At 32.3% G+C, this 15,288-nt stretch overlaps 3 protein-coding genes across 3 annotated transcripts; 2 read left to right on the plus strand and 1 right to left on the minus strand.

Moving 5' to 3' along the window:
- Positions 1-1,279: 1,279 nt before the first annotated feature.
- Positions 1,280-3,185, plus strand: LOC146901624 (GRAS family protein RAD1). Its single transcript, XM_085733439.1, has one exon. The coding sequence runs from the start codon at positions 1,306-1,308 to the stop codon at positions 2,872-2,874; it is 1,569 nt and encodes a 522-aa protein (XP_085589565.1). The 5' UTR covers positions 1,280-1,305; the 3' UTR covers positions 2,875-3,185.
- Positions 3,186-4,148: 963 nt separating this feature from the next.
- On the plus strand, positions 4,149-7,762 carry NDPK2 (nucleoside diphosphate kinase 2). Its single transcript, XM_085735959.1, has 7 exons — positions 4,149-4,483; positions 4,567-4,623; positions 4,738-4,824; positions 6,085-6,165; positions 6,253-6,365; positions 6,499-6,548; positions 7,550-7,762. Exons 1-7 carry the CDS (start codon positions 4,241-4,243, stop codon positions 7,615-7,617), a joined length of 699 nt encoding a protein of 232 aa, XP_085592085.1. The 5' UTR covers positions 4,149-4,240; the 3' UTR covers positions 7,618-7,762.
- Positions 7,763-8,079: 317 nt separating this feature from the next.
- Positions 8,080-9,051, minus strand: LOC146901626 (uncharacterized). The gene is made up of 2 exons (XM_085735960.1): positions 8,821-9,051; positions 8,080-8,687 (listed from the first exon to the last, which is right to left on the minus strand). The coding sequence occupies exons 1-2, from the start codon at positions 8,915-8,917 to the stop codon at positions 8,260-8,262; spliced, it is 525 nt and encodes a 174-aa protein (XP_085592086.1). The 5' UTR covers positions 8,918-9,051; the 3' UTR covers positions 8,080-8,259.
- Between the last annotated feature and the right edge of the window lie 6,237 nt (positions 9,052-15,288).

Genomic DNA, 15,288 nt, shown 5'->3' on the forward strand with positions numbered 1-15,288 from the left:
GTCTCACCGACAAGTTCTTTGGAAGGAGGCACTTTCTTCATCAATCTATCATCAACGTGAAATTCTCTATTTTTCTCAAGATAATCATGTTACTGGACACGACAGAGAATAAGAAGAGAGAATATAAAAAATGATTGTCCCAAAAGTTGTCACGAAATTGTTATACAAATATTATTTCTACTATAGCGTTCAGACGGGCACGACTCTTCATGTCCGTCTGTTAATTAGTTATTTTTATTGCACCAATACATATACATATAAATTACGAATAATAGTTTTTATGAAATTTTGATTAAAATTATTTTTATTTTGATTAAAAGTATATGTTTAGATAATAGATATTTTACCGCTTTTATATTATAACAAACTATATTTATCTTTTTCAATAATACTAACAATGTAACAAATATAATATAAATTATTATCTTTTTTAATAACACCAACAAAATAACATATTAATAGTTAAATTTGTTTTAGGGCATAATTGAAAGTGAAAAAGACGACAATTTTCCTATGTACAATGTAGATGTTGGAATGCCGGGGGGAGTATATGTACAATGTTGGAAACCGGGGGAGTATATGTAGTTGTACAAGGACTAAGAGAGTACATTAGTATATAGTTATTACGTCACTGGACGAGAAATTACGTAGCTATATTTCACCCCCATATTCTGTTAGACGCGGTTCTTCTGTTGACCATGACAACGGCGACAAAAATAAACGTTATTTAACTGCCAACAAATTATGCTGTACTAGAATATCATATTCTCATTGTACCAAAGAAAAAAACAATAATAATACATTTACATTTTTGACTCCGCTTCATCTATTTAACACCTCATTTTATCTCTCTGTCTCTTTTTCTATTACATCAACAATATATTTGACGTAGCTTTATTATCTTTCTTTTTCACGATGTCAAAGAGTTTTGGATGTCCACCGATCTTTCTTCAGAGAAATTATGCTTTATCAACCAATTAGCGTAACCGGATGCATGCCATTTGTCAAATTCCTAAATCCTGGGAGCGGACACAATGCTCTTTGGAGATTCCTTATTGATCAAAATTCAATTTAATTTGCTATGCTATACTTCAACGTCAACAAGAGAAGTTGACAGCATATGTTCCATATTATAATTTTGTACCAAAATATTATAATAAAGTAAACCTTGTTTTTCACGCCTATTACAAGGTAATTTTTGCTATAAATTGTCAATCATTTGTATGTACGTTCTTTCAGAGCTTTGTTGAATATCTTTAGAAAGCAAACTTATAAAGTGTTATAGACATTAATTGAGAAATTAATATGTCACCTGCACTTTATGCTAGTACCTTCAAATGTGAGGTAGATGAAAATCCATCATCATTAATGGGTTCTTACTATGCTTCTTTATATCCAAATTTGCCTATTTTAGAAAACAGTGCTAGTTCAACATGGATCCTTAATCCATTTTCTGATCATGAAACTGAAACCACTAGGGATCACAAGAAATTGAAAAGATCAACCGTAACTATCCCTATTTGGTTTGCGAATTTCAGCAGCCATAGTAATAGTTTCTTCAATAACATCAACAGCAATAACAACAGTGTGAATAGCATTCCAAGGCTTCATTTCAGAGATCACATAAGAACTTATAAGCAAAGATATTTTGCTGCTGAAGCTGTTGAAGAAGCAGCAGAAGATAACTTCAACTACAATAATTGCGAAGCTGAAGAAGATGGTTCATGTGCTGATGGAATGAGACTAGTTCAACTTCTAATTGCATGTGCTGAAGCTGTCGCGTGTCGCGACAAATCACACGCTTCGGTTTTACTGTCCGAGCTTAAATCAAATGCTTTGGTGTTTGGTTCTTCATTTCAAAGAGTTGCTTCTTGTTTTGTTCAAGGACTCACAGAGAGACTAACTCTGATTCAACCAATTGGTAATAACTCTGCTGGATCAGATACAAAATCAATGATGAACATAATGGATGCTGCATCAGAAGAAATGGAAGAAGCATTCAAGTTGGTTTATGAAAATTGTCCACATATTCAATTTGGACATTTTGTGGCTAATTCCATAATATTGGAAGCCTTTGAGGGTGAGAGTTTTCTTCATGTGGTTGATCTTGGCATGAGCCTTGGTCTTCCACATGGACACCAATGGCGAGGACTAATTCAAAGTCTCGCGGATCGATCCAGCCACCGTGTTCGGCAGCTTAGGATCACAGCGATTGGTCTATGCATTGCTAGAATCCAAGTCATTGGTGAAGAACTCTCAATTTACGCGAAAAATTTGGGGATTCATTTGGAATTCTCAATTGTTGAGAAGAATTTGGAGAATTTGAAACCTAAGGACATAAAAGTGAATGAAAATGAGGTCCTTGTGGTTAACAGCATTCTTCAATTGCATTGTGTTGTTAAAGAGAGTCGTGGCGCTTTGAATGCGGTTTTACAAATGATCCACGGTCTTTCGCCAAAAGTGTTGGTTATGGCTGAGCAAGATTCTGGTCACAATGGACCTTTTTTCCTTGGAAGGTTTATGGAATCATTGCATTATTATTCTGCTATATTTGACTCATTGGATGCTATGCTGCCAAAGTATGACACTAAGAGGGCAAAAATGGAACAGTTTTATTTTGCTGAGGAGATAAAGAACATTGTGAGCTGTGAAGGACCATTGAGGATGGAGAGGCATGAGAAAGTTGATCAGTGGAGGAGGAGAATGAGTAGGGCTGGATTTCAAGGTTCACCTATTAAGATGGTTGTTCAAGCTAAGCAGTGGCTTGTGAAGAATAATGTTTGTGATGGATATACTGTTGTGGAAGAGAAAGGGTGTTTGGTTCTTGGATGGAAATCAAAGCCTATTGTTGCAGTTTCTTGCTGGAAATGCTGAATGAACCTCTTTAGGTTTTGTCAATAAATAACAGTTTTGTGAGAAGCTGTTGTCATGTGTACGTTTGAGTATTTTCTTTTTGTGTGCATGTTTTGAATTTAAGACCCTAAATTAGTGGCTTGTGGAAGCACTGAATATTTAGGGCGAGAATAAAACTTTTCATGTAATTCTGTGTGTGGTATGGCTGCTTGTTGAGATGGAGCAGAAATAAAGTGTTGACTTTGTGTTCATAATATGTGCAGGAGTTAGATGAGATGTAAATCCTACTAACATTTATTTGATTCAATTTTTCAATGAACTTAATAATACTCTCTCCAAAAAAATTCCTGTATTTGCTGGTTAATGTTGGCTCTGCTACCCTATTATTTCATGTAAGTATATCTAAGCCTATCTTTTAGCACCAAGTTCATTCATATTCTTATTTTTTTGAAGGGAAGTTCATTCATAATTGTGATTTAAAGCACAATGTACTAGAAAAAGAGTTCATTATGGATAGCATAGCCTGAGGTGGCCAAGAGTGGAGGGGCTGCAAATGCAGAGTGTGATAGAGGAATGTGGGTATATCCGCAAAATATACCTCAAGGGCATTGGTAAAATAAATTTTAGACAATTTTCATATTTGTCATTATATATTATCTTTGAAATAAAATGATAAAATACCAAATTTAATAATTTAAATAAAATTAAAATAAATTATTTATATGATAAGAACTATTGATATAAAGTTTCCCTAAGAAAAACCTATCGATATAATGTTAAAATGGTAGTAGTTATATGCTAAACAAATACGCGCTTTGTCATCTCCATCTCATTAGTCGTTGCTTCTTCCCTTGTCTAAACTTAAACTAGTCGTACTCCTACCTAAAAGAAATATAGTCACATAAAATCGAAGATGTACACATAAAATAAAATGATAAAGAAACACCAAAAGACCGTAAAAGAAATTAAAGTTCGGTTAAATATAAAAGACTAATCTCTCACAATACGACAAACTAAGTTTTGAATCTCAATTATTTTGACCAATTGTGAAATTTAATAATAAAAAAGAATCTTTAAAGATAAACTATCTATCTATTGACAAGCGGTTCCTTGAAAAAAAATCTATTGACAGACGGTAAATTCATGAATTTTGTCCCAACTTTTTTGAAAAGGATAATAATCAAATCAACTTGATATTAATAATAATCAATTGAAGTAGACAGAAGAACTTGTAATTATTATTTTTTGTTATACATTTATTTGTATCATTTTTCTTCTATGAACTTTTTTAATTGTTATCATTATATTAAAAAAAAAAAAAAAAAAACGAAAACACTTGCCACATCCAAATCCAAACTACTCAAAGAGAGGAAGAAGAAGAAGAGAAATGGAAGCCATGGGCGTGTTTTGCGGAAGCAATAGTATCTATGTCACATCCTCTCTCCTACGCACCACCAACTCAAACACAAACACAAGAAGCTCTCAATTACGCACCACCCAACACCTTTCTGCATTTCCTTCTAAATCCCATCTTTTTTCATCTTCTACTTCTTCTTCCTATGCCAAAACCATCCGCACTAAAAGCTCCACCAATACCGGCATTTTCCTTCCCCACTTAATTGCTTCTCTCGTATGTTTTATCTTTCTGCTCACAAATTCGCTGAATTTATCATCACTGTGTGTAATTCTAAATGTTTTTTTTTTAATGTGCAGGAACAAGTTGACCAGACTTATATTATGGTGAAACCCGATGGCGTGCAACGTGGTCTTGTAAGTCTGTTAATTTCTTCACTTCAATTTCATATGTTCTGGTTTCAGACATTAAGAGATGAAACAAAAATTGAAGTTTAAGGTTATAATTGTTGTTTTGTTGAATTGGTTTAGGTGGGTGAAATTATTTCTAGGTTTGAGAAGAAGGGTTTTAAGTTAATTGGCTTGAAGCTCTTTCAATGCTCTAAAGAATTAGCTGAGGTTTGTCTACTTTCTTCTTCAATACTTGCTTGTTTGTATAAATGATGTCTTATGCTCAATTTATTTTTCTTGTTGTTACGACACAGGGTTCAGTTTGTAAAGGAGAATGACAGGGTTCAATATATTACATTGATATGGATACTATCTATTAGTAATATGATAGAGTACTTAACCCAATTGTGCTTTTCATAATAATAAAAACCATCAATAAGATTGTTGACTCTTAGCAGGAAAATGAGAAGATTGTTTTCTCAATTAGCAAACTTATTCATTGCACAATACACTACGAAGATCTTTTAAGATACTTCCGGATCAGGATATACCATAGTGGTATTGTTAACACTCTCCCTCTAAGGTATAGCTTGTTATTGTTAATCTTTAAGTTCTCTGAAGAGACACTGTTGTAAGGGTGTGCAATGGCGGAGGCGTGATGCAGTTGTAAGGGCACGCCACAGCTGAGGTGCCATTGTAAGGGTGTTCAATTGGAGAGGAACTAAATGGGATTTGCAGTTAAGCCAATCTGCATAAAAGACAAGACCTAAATAAATTCAATCTATGCAACAACAAGATGGAATAGAGCAAACACGCTCTAAGATAGGTATAGGTATACGGGAGTCAATCTGTGGTGAGAAGGGGATTGGAACAGAGTTAATTAAACAGTTTTAAAACTAACCAGAGCAGAGCAAAAAGAGATGAAACATGAATGTCAGGGTCTGGTTCCATAAACTTGATAGTACAAGAAAGTCTCTTCAAGATGGATACCATGGCCTAATTATGGGTTTTAGGTAGGGAACGACAAAAAGAGAGACAGGAGACCTGTAGTAATCTATTAAATTGGTATGATGTATGATGCAAAATATTAACGCAATGCTCCTATTAACCCTCATTAAATGAATAAAAGCACTAAGAGTGTTACTTTCTCGACTAGAATCCATGACATATTGTGAAGTTCATTCAAGGTATTATTCTCTGTATTTTAGAACTATTCTCTGTCTCTGAATATGTTTCCATGAAAGGATTGAGTATAGTTGCATGAAATGTCACAATATCAAGTGCTTGAGTACCTAATTCCAACCATCCAGTTACAAAATCCAATTGTATCCATATTTTCATGGTTTCTTACTATACCATATGATATAGAGTAGACTTACATCTTGTGTTTGCAATAATGTTGATTCAGTTTGTGATGTTTGTCTTATGTTCAACTGTTAATTTGCTATTTACACATGGATGACTTATTGTGATTATTTATGGTTTCAGGAGCATTACAAGGACCTAAATCAGAAGTCTTTCTTCCCTAAGCTGATTGACTATATTACTTCGGGCCCCGTTGTGTCTATGGTATAACTCTTTCCACTAGTATCCCATTCTCAATGAGGGTTTCACAGTATACCTGTTGAATGTACTTTCTGGTTTTATGTTTGCAAGGCTTGGGAGGGTGTTGGAGTAGTGCCATCAGCACGTAAGCTTATAGGAGCAACAAATCCTCTGCAAGCAGAACCAGGCACAATAAGAGGAGACTTTGCTGTTGAAACAGGAAGGTAAGGACTTTTCACATCTGATTTGTGACTTTTGTGAGCCTTAGTCAAGAATCAAGATAAGATTCATAGGGTGTGTTTTTCTGGTTGATTTGAGGATGTGGAGTGACAAGATCTTGTGATGAACTTTTGGCAGGAATATTATTCATGGCAGTGACAGCCCTGAAAATGGCGAGCGTGAAATAGGTAAGGCCTCTTATAGTGTCATGATTCAGTTTAACCCAATAAATGCAACGAAAAGGATTGTAGATTGCAAAAGAGAATATCATTGTGTGCCGTTAATTTATATATTAGCAGGTTTAAAGAGTATTACAAATACAAAATAAAGCTTTAAATTTTATTTGTTGTTTTAAGCATTTGTCCTAGAAACAACCTTGGTGCAACGGTAAAGTTATTGTCATGTGACTGAAAGGTCACAGGTTCAAGTCCAGGAAAAAACCTCTTGTGTAAAAAACAGGGTAAGGCTACACCAAAATGGTGGGACCCCTTTTCGGACCCTGTTGGAGTTTTAGTGCACTGGGCTGCCTTTTTCTATTTTAGCATTTATCCACAGTTTGCTTTGATGAGCATAAGTTTTAGAATTCCCAAAAAAGTTGTGGAATAGACCCTCTTCAGCATAAGTTTATAAACCTGCTAGTAGAATCCAGAGTTTGTAATTTTGTCAAGTTCTCGTCGACTTCTACAAGTTTACCAACAGCGAAGAGTGATCCTGAAATTTAACTCGTTTGTGTCCTATGTTCGCAGAATTGTGTGTAAGTGTGGGCTTAAGTTAACAACAGACAATTGAATTATGTATTGAATACAGGCAAAACTTGGCATGCATAAGCATTTTAGGTGATGCACAGGGCACAAGTTGTATAAACTGTTGGCTGCCCTGTTACCGAAAAAGAAGCAACAGTGAGCAACATAGAGAACCTTTTGAACAAAACCCATACCTCCACCACAAAACCCAACAGTGTAAAGAGTGGTTGCGAGGAAAAGAAAAATATAAGTTGCAAAGGGGGTCCATCTTAGATACAACGAGATTGATCATTGAATGGTTATAAAACTTGTGCACCTTATTTTGTCGATATTTAGTTATAGGATAAAATCTGACTCATGATTGTTTTGAGCTTTTGCACAGCAATGTAAATATTCCTGTAATACTGTGATTCTTTAACTAACCCAGTTATTTCCATTTGCTGCAGCTCTATGGTTCAAGGAAGGCGAATTATGTGAATGGACTCCTGTCCTACATCCATGGCTAAGAGAATAATAAACCAGAGATGCGCAATGACAACGATTCATGCAGTTTTTAAGTTCAATAATTTGTTCAATTGTTCAGTTTTCAATGTATCCCTCCTTTAAGCTCAATGTTCAAACATACTCTGAAATTCTTATAAAATTTTGCATTTGACTCATGGAAGTCCATACCATTTTCTCTATTTCTATCGTGCCAATTCAAGGCGCCTAACATCTATTTAGACCTAAAGCAATCTTGAAAGACACCCTGTCTAACTGAAACTTTTAAGTTCTAAGGGATGCCTCTCTAATCAATTTTTAACACACTGCTTCAAAAACTCCGTCACTGATAGTAAATATTACAATCCACTGCTTCAAATTAAACTCCGTCGCTCTTATATAAAACAAAAAATTACATTTGGAAATAAATACATTATTATACAGTCTACACATTACTTAACAAGATTTATGAGCAAATAAGTAGAACGGAGTATAATTCACCAAACTTTTGGTTGTATTTAAATTTTAAATAATTGATGATACACATAGAGGGTGTAATGTAAAGAGCAAGATACAATACAATACAATACAATATGACAGATGAAATTTAATTGATATAAAAGCAGTAGGCATAATCACCCACATCCATGCTTCCAAATCAAAAAACAATCTTCAATCATTCACACAATTCACTTCTTGTGCCATCAGAAACAACAGAACCCGACGATGAAGCAGATCCACAGCTACTGTTCTTCATCGACAACGAAGAATCATATCCAGGATCCTTGATTTTATTAAAGAAATGAAGAATTGATACATTATTTTGCCGTGGCTGTTCTAAGTTATTCTCAGTAGAAACACTTTCACCCAATCTAGTAACAACATTAGGTGATGTGTTAGTTATAGAAGAAGAGCAATAATCCATTTCCATCAACGTCGTTACACCGAGAGAGTTTGAAGCAATTTCTGTAACTGGAGTAGAATCTACATCCATACTCACTTCATCAGTAACTGAACAATCTTTTGTAAACTCTTCTTCCTCGTCAATTTGCACTGACGGTGTATCACGTTTCGCACCGAGTTTAAGTTTCATAAGAGTAGCCTCTAAATCAAAATTAAAACAAACACATACAAGAATTTTATCAACCAGATCTGAATTTGAAGAAATTAAACATGAATTAAACATTTTTACAATAATTTTTTGGTGCTAATGAAAATTGAAAGAGAGAGAGAGTACCGTAGATAGAGAAAGAATCGTCTTTGAGAATCTTCGACGGAGGAGAACCTTCTAAAGTGTCCAGCGACGAAGGTGAAGCTCTGATTCTGCCGAACATTTTCTGAGAGGAATAATCGGGTCGGACAGGGTTGGTTCGGTTCGGGTATCCGCAGAGAAGAGTGAGGAATTTAAATAGAGAAGAGAAATAAGATTAATTTGGCGCTGCTTTAGATTGAATCGTAGAATCGAAGCGGGAATCGTATTTCGCAAACTTCTTTTCCTTTTTTCTTTAATTTATTTATTTATTTATTTAGGTTTTATTGATTTTTTTGTTTTTGTTTTTGGTCAAAGTCGAACAAATCAAAGGTTTGATGTACAAGAAATTCTTCTGAGTGGGTTTAAAGAAGTTGGAATACAAATTAAAATGTGTATTATCATTACCATATCCAATATAAAGACAAGGAAAAGAGGAGGAATTCTGCTCTTCTCCCATCAAAAATTGTTCGCTCCCAACCAAACTTTCGAAAATATATGCTGCGTGAGTTAACTCACACTAATTATAAATCTTGCGCGAGTTAACTCACGTAGGTTGCGTGACTTAAGTCACACAGGGGTATTTTCGAAAGTTTGATTGGGACCGAACAATTTTTGATGGGAGAAGAGCATGATTAAAAGAGGAAGAACACAAATAATTTTGAGTTGTAAAAGGGGTGTGAAGGTTTTTGCCCAATTATCACTAACCAATGAATCAATCTATAGCCTTTGCCTTCAATAAAAAGTTTTCACAATTTTTGTATTATTATTGTCTTCCATTCTTTCAATTAACTATTAGCAGTATCCCTCAATTTGTAATCTTTGTATCCCTTCGTTGCAAGCATACAAATGCTGAGACATTATAATTGTTATACATTTGTTCAAATAATCGATGCAAAATATGAATATGAATATAAACTTGATAAATTCAAGGTGGAAAATGTGCGCATATTTAAAAACATAATCTTCTTCTAAGGATGTTCCATTATGAAAGTTCAATTTTACTATGCAACCCCTTCATTTTCTTTCTTTTTAAAAAAAAAAATTAAAATGGAATTATATTACTAAAGGGCTGAGAGTCTGAGACTTTCCAGCACAAAGTGTGCCAGAAAGAAAAGTCTAAATCAAAGGTTACAAAGTCTGCAATGGAAAAAACAAAGAAAGAAAAAAAAAACAAATTAAGTTATAGCACCCCAAACACATAATTGGGTTGAACCACCAAATATGGTAATCAGAAGAGAAATTAGTGTCCTTCAAACAAAAAAAAAAAAAGAGAAATTAGTGAATTTCGCTTTCAACCACAAAAATGTCTTTAATTTAATTTTGTCATGTAGGTGATACAGATAGTGCTCTTTGTGCTTGAAAATTCCACAGTTTCTTTCATTTCATTATTCCCAACCCTATAAACCATTAAAATGTCAATTTTACCATTTTTCACTCACTTTCAACCTTTCTAAATTTAGCAGGAGTTCACACTTACCATTATTCCGAATATGTAAAATGATTTTCTAAAAACTTCATTTAAGATTTCTAACTTAAATTGTTTTTCGGAAAAACTTCATTCAAGATTTAAGTTTTGGTTTTAATTTATCGGAAAATTGTTTGTTCAAAAAAAAAAAATTTATCGGAAAACTTATATTAATTCCTTCAAAAAAAACTAATATTTTTTTTAAGATAATTCTTATTTTAATTATAAAAAAACTCGGTAAACTTACCGGTAACATAGTCCAAACCGAAATACTTGAGGTAAGTTTTCCGTAAAATAATTGTAGATCGGAATACTTCAAATAAGGTTTTCAGGAATTTTTTCTAAACTTGAAAAGTTACAATTGAGTTTTCTGAAACTATGTGTGTACCTAAAAATCTAAGAAATTTTTTCGAATTTGATTTTGGAAACTAACTCTCTCTTGTGTAGCGGAATACTTTGATTTTTTTTTTTTTTTAGAAAAAGTGAAGGGTTTTAGTTTAGTAAAAATTTTCTGAATGCTAGCATGGACCCCTAACTTAAGTGGTATGCAGAGGTTTATTTAGTAAAAAAAAACTACTAAAATATTTGACACCATTGAATCTTTGTGTTTTATTAGATCTTAGGCAAAATACATTTTTTTAGTCCTTTAAGTTTGACAAAAATATCAATTAGTCTTTAAGTTTTTTAAGTTTCAAATAGGTCTTTAATACCTTTTTAAGGACCTATTTGAAACATAAAAACTTAAAAAACCAAACAGGTGCAATAAATTAGCAACTTAAAGGACCTATTTGAAACTTACAAAACTTAAAAGAACCTATTTGAAACTTAGAAAAACTTAAAGGACCTATTTAAAACTTAAAAACCTCGGCATTTTTGCCAAACTTAAATGACGAAAAGAGATATTTTGCCTAAATCTTATAATGGATCATCATCGCTAAATCGTTCCACAATTATAATATTATCTTTAACAACGTTTCACAATTATCAATATTATTTCTTACCCTAATTATAGTATTATCCAATATATCAAACATAATTTACACATGTACTTGAAGCCAATGACCCACGATTTACAGACTAAATATACTCTCGAAGCCAACGACATCTATCCACGATAATTGATTGATGACGTATAAAACATAATTTTTAGAAATGCATACGTGGCATGTAAGAAATCACTGATATGAACACTTATCCCCATTGGCAGGCATTGAGTATGTGGCCATGATTGTAGTTGGTATGCCCGATGTTGTAATCATTTAACTTATTATAATCATCTGCAATATTATCATCATTACAATTCCATTCGGTCCATATATTTTGAACATAATCGTAACTTTATAGAAAATTGCAATCATCACTGTTGAAATTATATTTTGAACATAATCGTAACTATAGAAAATTGTAATCATCAGTGTTGAAATTTTCATATTTCACATACAATTATGCAAATGAGTTTGAAACGAATAGATGAAGCGGGAGAGAGAGTATGAGAAATTTGAGATTCCATTTTTTGACAAGTATGTTATAATTTATTGAAGTGTCGTAATTCATATTATATTATTTCTCATCTCACACCAGTGAATAATGGTGTTTAAGCATTTGTAATAAAATAATGTGACTAATTACATATAGAAAAATGATGTTGGTTGGATGACGAGTATTTACCAACAAAACTCTAGGGTACTATATATAAGGTCTAGCTCAATTTACAAACATCGATATTGTTAGATTAGACACAATCAGTGGTGCCGTTGATTACAATTGAAACATGCAACTACCTACGGTGCCATTCATAAATGAGCACTATTTTTTTTAATAATACATACAATATAAATATTTAGAGGTGCAGTGATTTTTTCTAATATTATATTTCAAATAATTACAGGATAACAATTTTGTGTGCTTATGCATTCACAAAACTGTCTTTATTTTACGCATTTGCGAAAAAAAGAAGAGTTTTTTTTTAAAAGAATAGATGAAAACAAATGAGAGATCACATAAGTAACTATTTGTCCATAAAATAATGGATATATAATTAATACATGATACACAAATGTAAGGGTTGAAATTTACGATCACTTTGTATTTCTAATATATATAACATTTATTCACATGACATCCATGACTCAAATAGACTTATTGAATACGTGAAGGATGAGAAAAATATGTACTATTTTGCAATATATATCGATAGTTCATGCTCCTTAAAAAAATTTGGTAGTTCATACATGTAGTTGGTGAAAATGTTTGTTATTGAAATATATGACTCCAAGAATCATATTTAATACATGAAGAATGATATAGATATGTATTCTTTGCAAAATATATCGATGGTTCGTGTATGTAGTTTGTGATTGAAATGCATTAGTCCAAAACCATTTTTAGTTAATAAGAATGAGACAAAATCAATTGTGTGATATATCTAATATTCAAATATATATCTTTTAATTTAAAGTTAATTATATACTAATATTATTTTAATTTATTATTTAATGGCTTAAATATGTTATTCGTCCCTGCAAATAGGGGTCGCTTAAAAATTCGTCCCTGCAATCGCTAATCCTTTTTTTTTGCCCCTGCAAAGTTTAATCAGTTAAAAATTCGTCCCTTGACCCAGTTAATGACTGCCACGTCATCAAAATTACCATAATGGCATAGGAATTGACGAAAATACCCCTGGGCTAATTTTTTTTTCCTTCAAAAACTTTTGAAAAAATTTTGAAAATTCTTTTTTAAATTAAAAAAATCTGAAAAAATAATTAAAAGTCAAAAAAAAAATTCGGAAAAAACTGTTAAAATTAAAACTGAAAAATTTTCGGGAAAAAATCGTAAAAAAAATTCGGGAAAAAACTGAATTTTTTTTTGAAGGAAAAAAAACAAAAAAAAATAGGCCAGGGGTATTTTCGTCAATTCCCATGCCATTTTGTTAATTTGATGACGTGGCAGTCATTAACTTGGTCAAGGGACGAATTTTTAACTGATTAAACTTTGCAGGGGCAAAAAAAAAGGATTAGCGATTGCAGGGATGAAATTTTAAGTGACCCCTATTTGCAGGGACGAATAACATATTTAAGCCTTATTTAATTAACAAAGCATGCATTCACCAAAGCTTGATATGTTTCTAAAATGATTCTCTTTGAAATTCGATTCAAGCAAGTTGTGAATGAATTCACAACATTAATTAAAAAATTTCACGACAACATTACATATTGTAATGATTATTTTCTTAGTAGAATTTAAGTTGTTTAATTTTTAGATCGTTCCATATTAACAAAAATAATTAATTTAGTTATTTATTGGGACTAAGGCTTGATTAGTTTTGAGAAAAGTAGTTGTATGTTATCTAGTGATTATTGTTATGATGTTTTTTTACATTTATTTGTAGGAGAATGCTAACCATTGCCCTCGGGACATTGGATAAGAGGATAAAAATAGAAATATAGTATTGGAAAATGGTGAAAAGTGATAAATTTAACTTTTTAAAAGTCAAAATGTTGTTAAAACCAATGCAAACATGCTATTTTTGGATTCCTTAACCATTGCCCTGAGGGTCAAAATATGCTAAGGTGATTTATTTTTATTTCGTTTGTCATGTTGTACATGTAGTTTATTAATACTATTATATATTATTGATTTTTTTTGTTTTTTTTTTTTGTAAATTTGCACCTTACATTTTTTATCTTCACTTTTACACGTTACCCAAATTTCTGCTCAAGCTTCACCATTGAACACAACCAAAAAATTATATTAATAATATTGAGAGAGGGTTAGGGCGCCATTATTTTAGTTGTCCTAGAGTACAGAAATATCAGGATCGACCCTAGACCCTATACATAATTCAAGTTCAACTAATTTATTTAACGAACTCAAGTGGTTCGATTTATGGTTAGCTCTACTAGACACCATCACACGAGCTCAGATATAGAATCTTGCACTTGTATGTACATGATCTTTAAATGATGATCATCACTTCATCTACAAACTAGAAAAATAACTCCAAGGTACGGGTGCCTAAATGTTAACAAAAAAGAAATAAACTTTGCTTGGGTAACTATACTTTTAGATCAAAATTAACTCAAAAATTAATTCCTAATATTAACATGTTTTGTTAACAGTTTCCAAACCAATAAAGTGACAACTTTTCACTACTAAAATTATGATTTAAGACCAACATTTTTTGTCATACCCATCATTTGTAAATGAGAATATGACATTATTTTCATAATAGAAGCTTAAGTTACAGTTGTTTCTCCTATTATCGTACAACCTACAATCTATTTTCTCGATATAAATGTATTATACTTGGTACATTTTAGTATTAGAGAAATGCTATTTTGACAACCACTTTTTGACAACTTTTGGACAACTTTCTCTCTCATACTCACATGATGTTGTTATCCTCTCTCTTCCTTTTTCTCTCTCCATTGTTTTTGACCAATAAGAAGTGAGAAAAACAAGGTTGTCAACAAAGTTGTCATCAAATGGATGTCAAAGTATCATCACTCTTAGTATTAATGTGTCTTACCAAGTGTTTTTTTTTTTTTTTTGGAGGGAAGTCTTACCAAGTGTTGCGGTGGATACAAATAGTTAGACATTTCACTCACAATCATTATGATTTGGGTTTAAATCCAAAATTCCGCAATCGATAGATTATACAAAAATTTCATTATAATCTTCAATACAGTTAGTGGTATTCCCCGACCTTGCCCACGGTGTGCTTGGTCAATTTATTTTTGTATATGAAAGTGCCTTTTAATGATGGTCTATGACTATGACAAATACTTTGGGAATTTAATTTGTAGAGACTGGTTTGAATATTTATTTTTGATTTTACGACATAAAAAAATATATATGTAGATTTTACAACTTGGTCTTATTAAAATTAAATGAAAGGAAAGTGTAATTTGAATGTAAGATTCTGTTTTTGCAAACCATAGACTATATGTAAAGCTGCTTACGGCAGATGCCTGTTAGTGTTCATTATT

This window comes from Medicago sativa, chromosome 8 (genome assembly GCF_051527215.1).
Source record: "Medicago sativa cultivar Bolivia chromosome 8, Bolivia_mono, whole genome shotgun sequence".
Classification (NCBI taxonomy): domain Eukaryota; kingdom Viridiplantae; phylum Streptophyta; class Magnoliopsida; order Fabales; family Fabaceae; genus Medicago; species Medicago sativa.

Bases quoted from the DNA above. Each gene is read 5' to 3' on its own strand.
- LOC146901624 (XM_085733439.1), top strand. From the start codon at position 1,306: ATGTCACCTGCACTTTATGCTAGTACCTTCAAATGTGAGGTAGATGAA.
- NDPK2 (XM_085735959.1), top strand. From the start codon at position 4,241: ATGGAAGCCATGGGCGTGTTTTGCGGAAGCAATAGTATCTATGTCACA. The intron at 4,825-6,084 runs GTTTGTCTACTT...TTATGGTTTCAG, and splicing joins GCTCTAAAGAATTAGCTGAG to GAGCATTACAAGGACCTAAA. The intron at 6,366-6,498 runs GTAAGGACTTTT...AACTTTTGGCAG, and splicing joins TTTGCTGTTGAAACAGGAAG to GAATATTATTCATGGCAGTG.
- LOC146901626 (XM_085735960.1), bottom strand. From the start codon at position 8,917: ATGTTCGGCAGAATCAGAGCTTCACCTTCGTCGCTGGACACTTTAGAA. The intron at 8,688-8,820 runs GTACTCTCTCTC...ATTTTGATTTAG, and splicing joins CGATTCTTTCTCTATCTACG to AGGCTACTCTTATGAAACTT.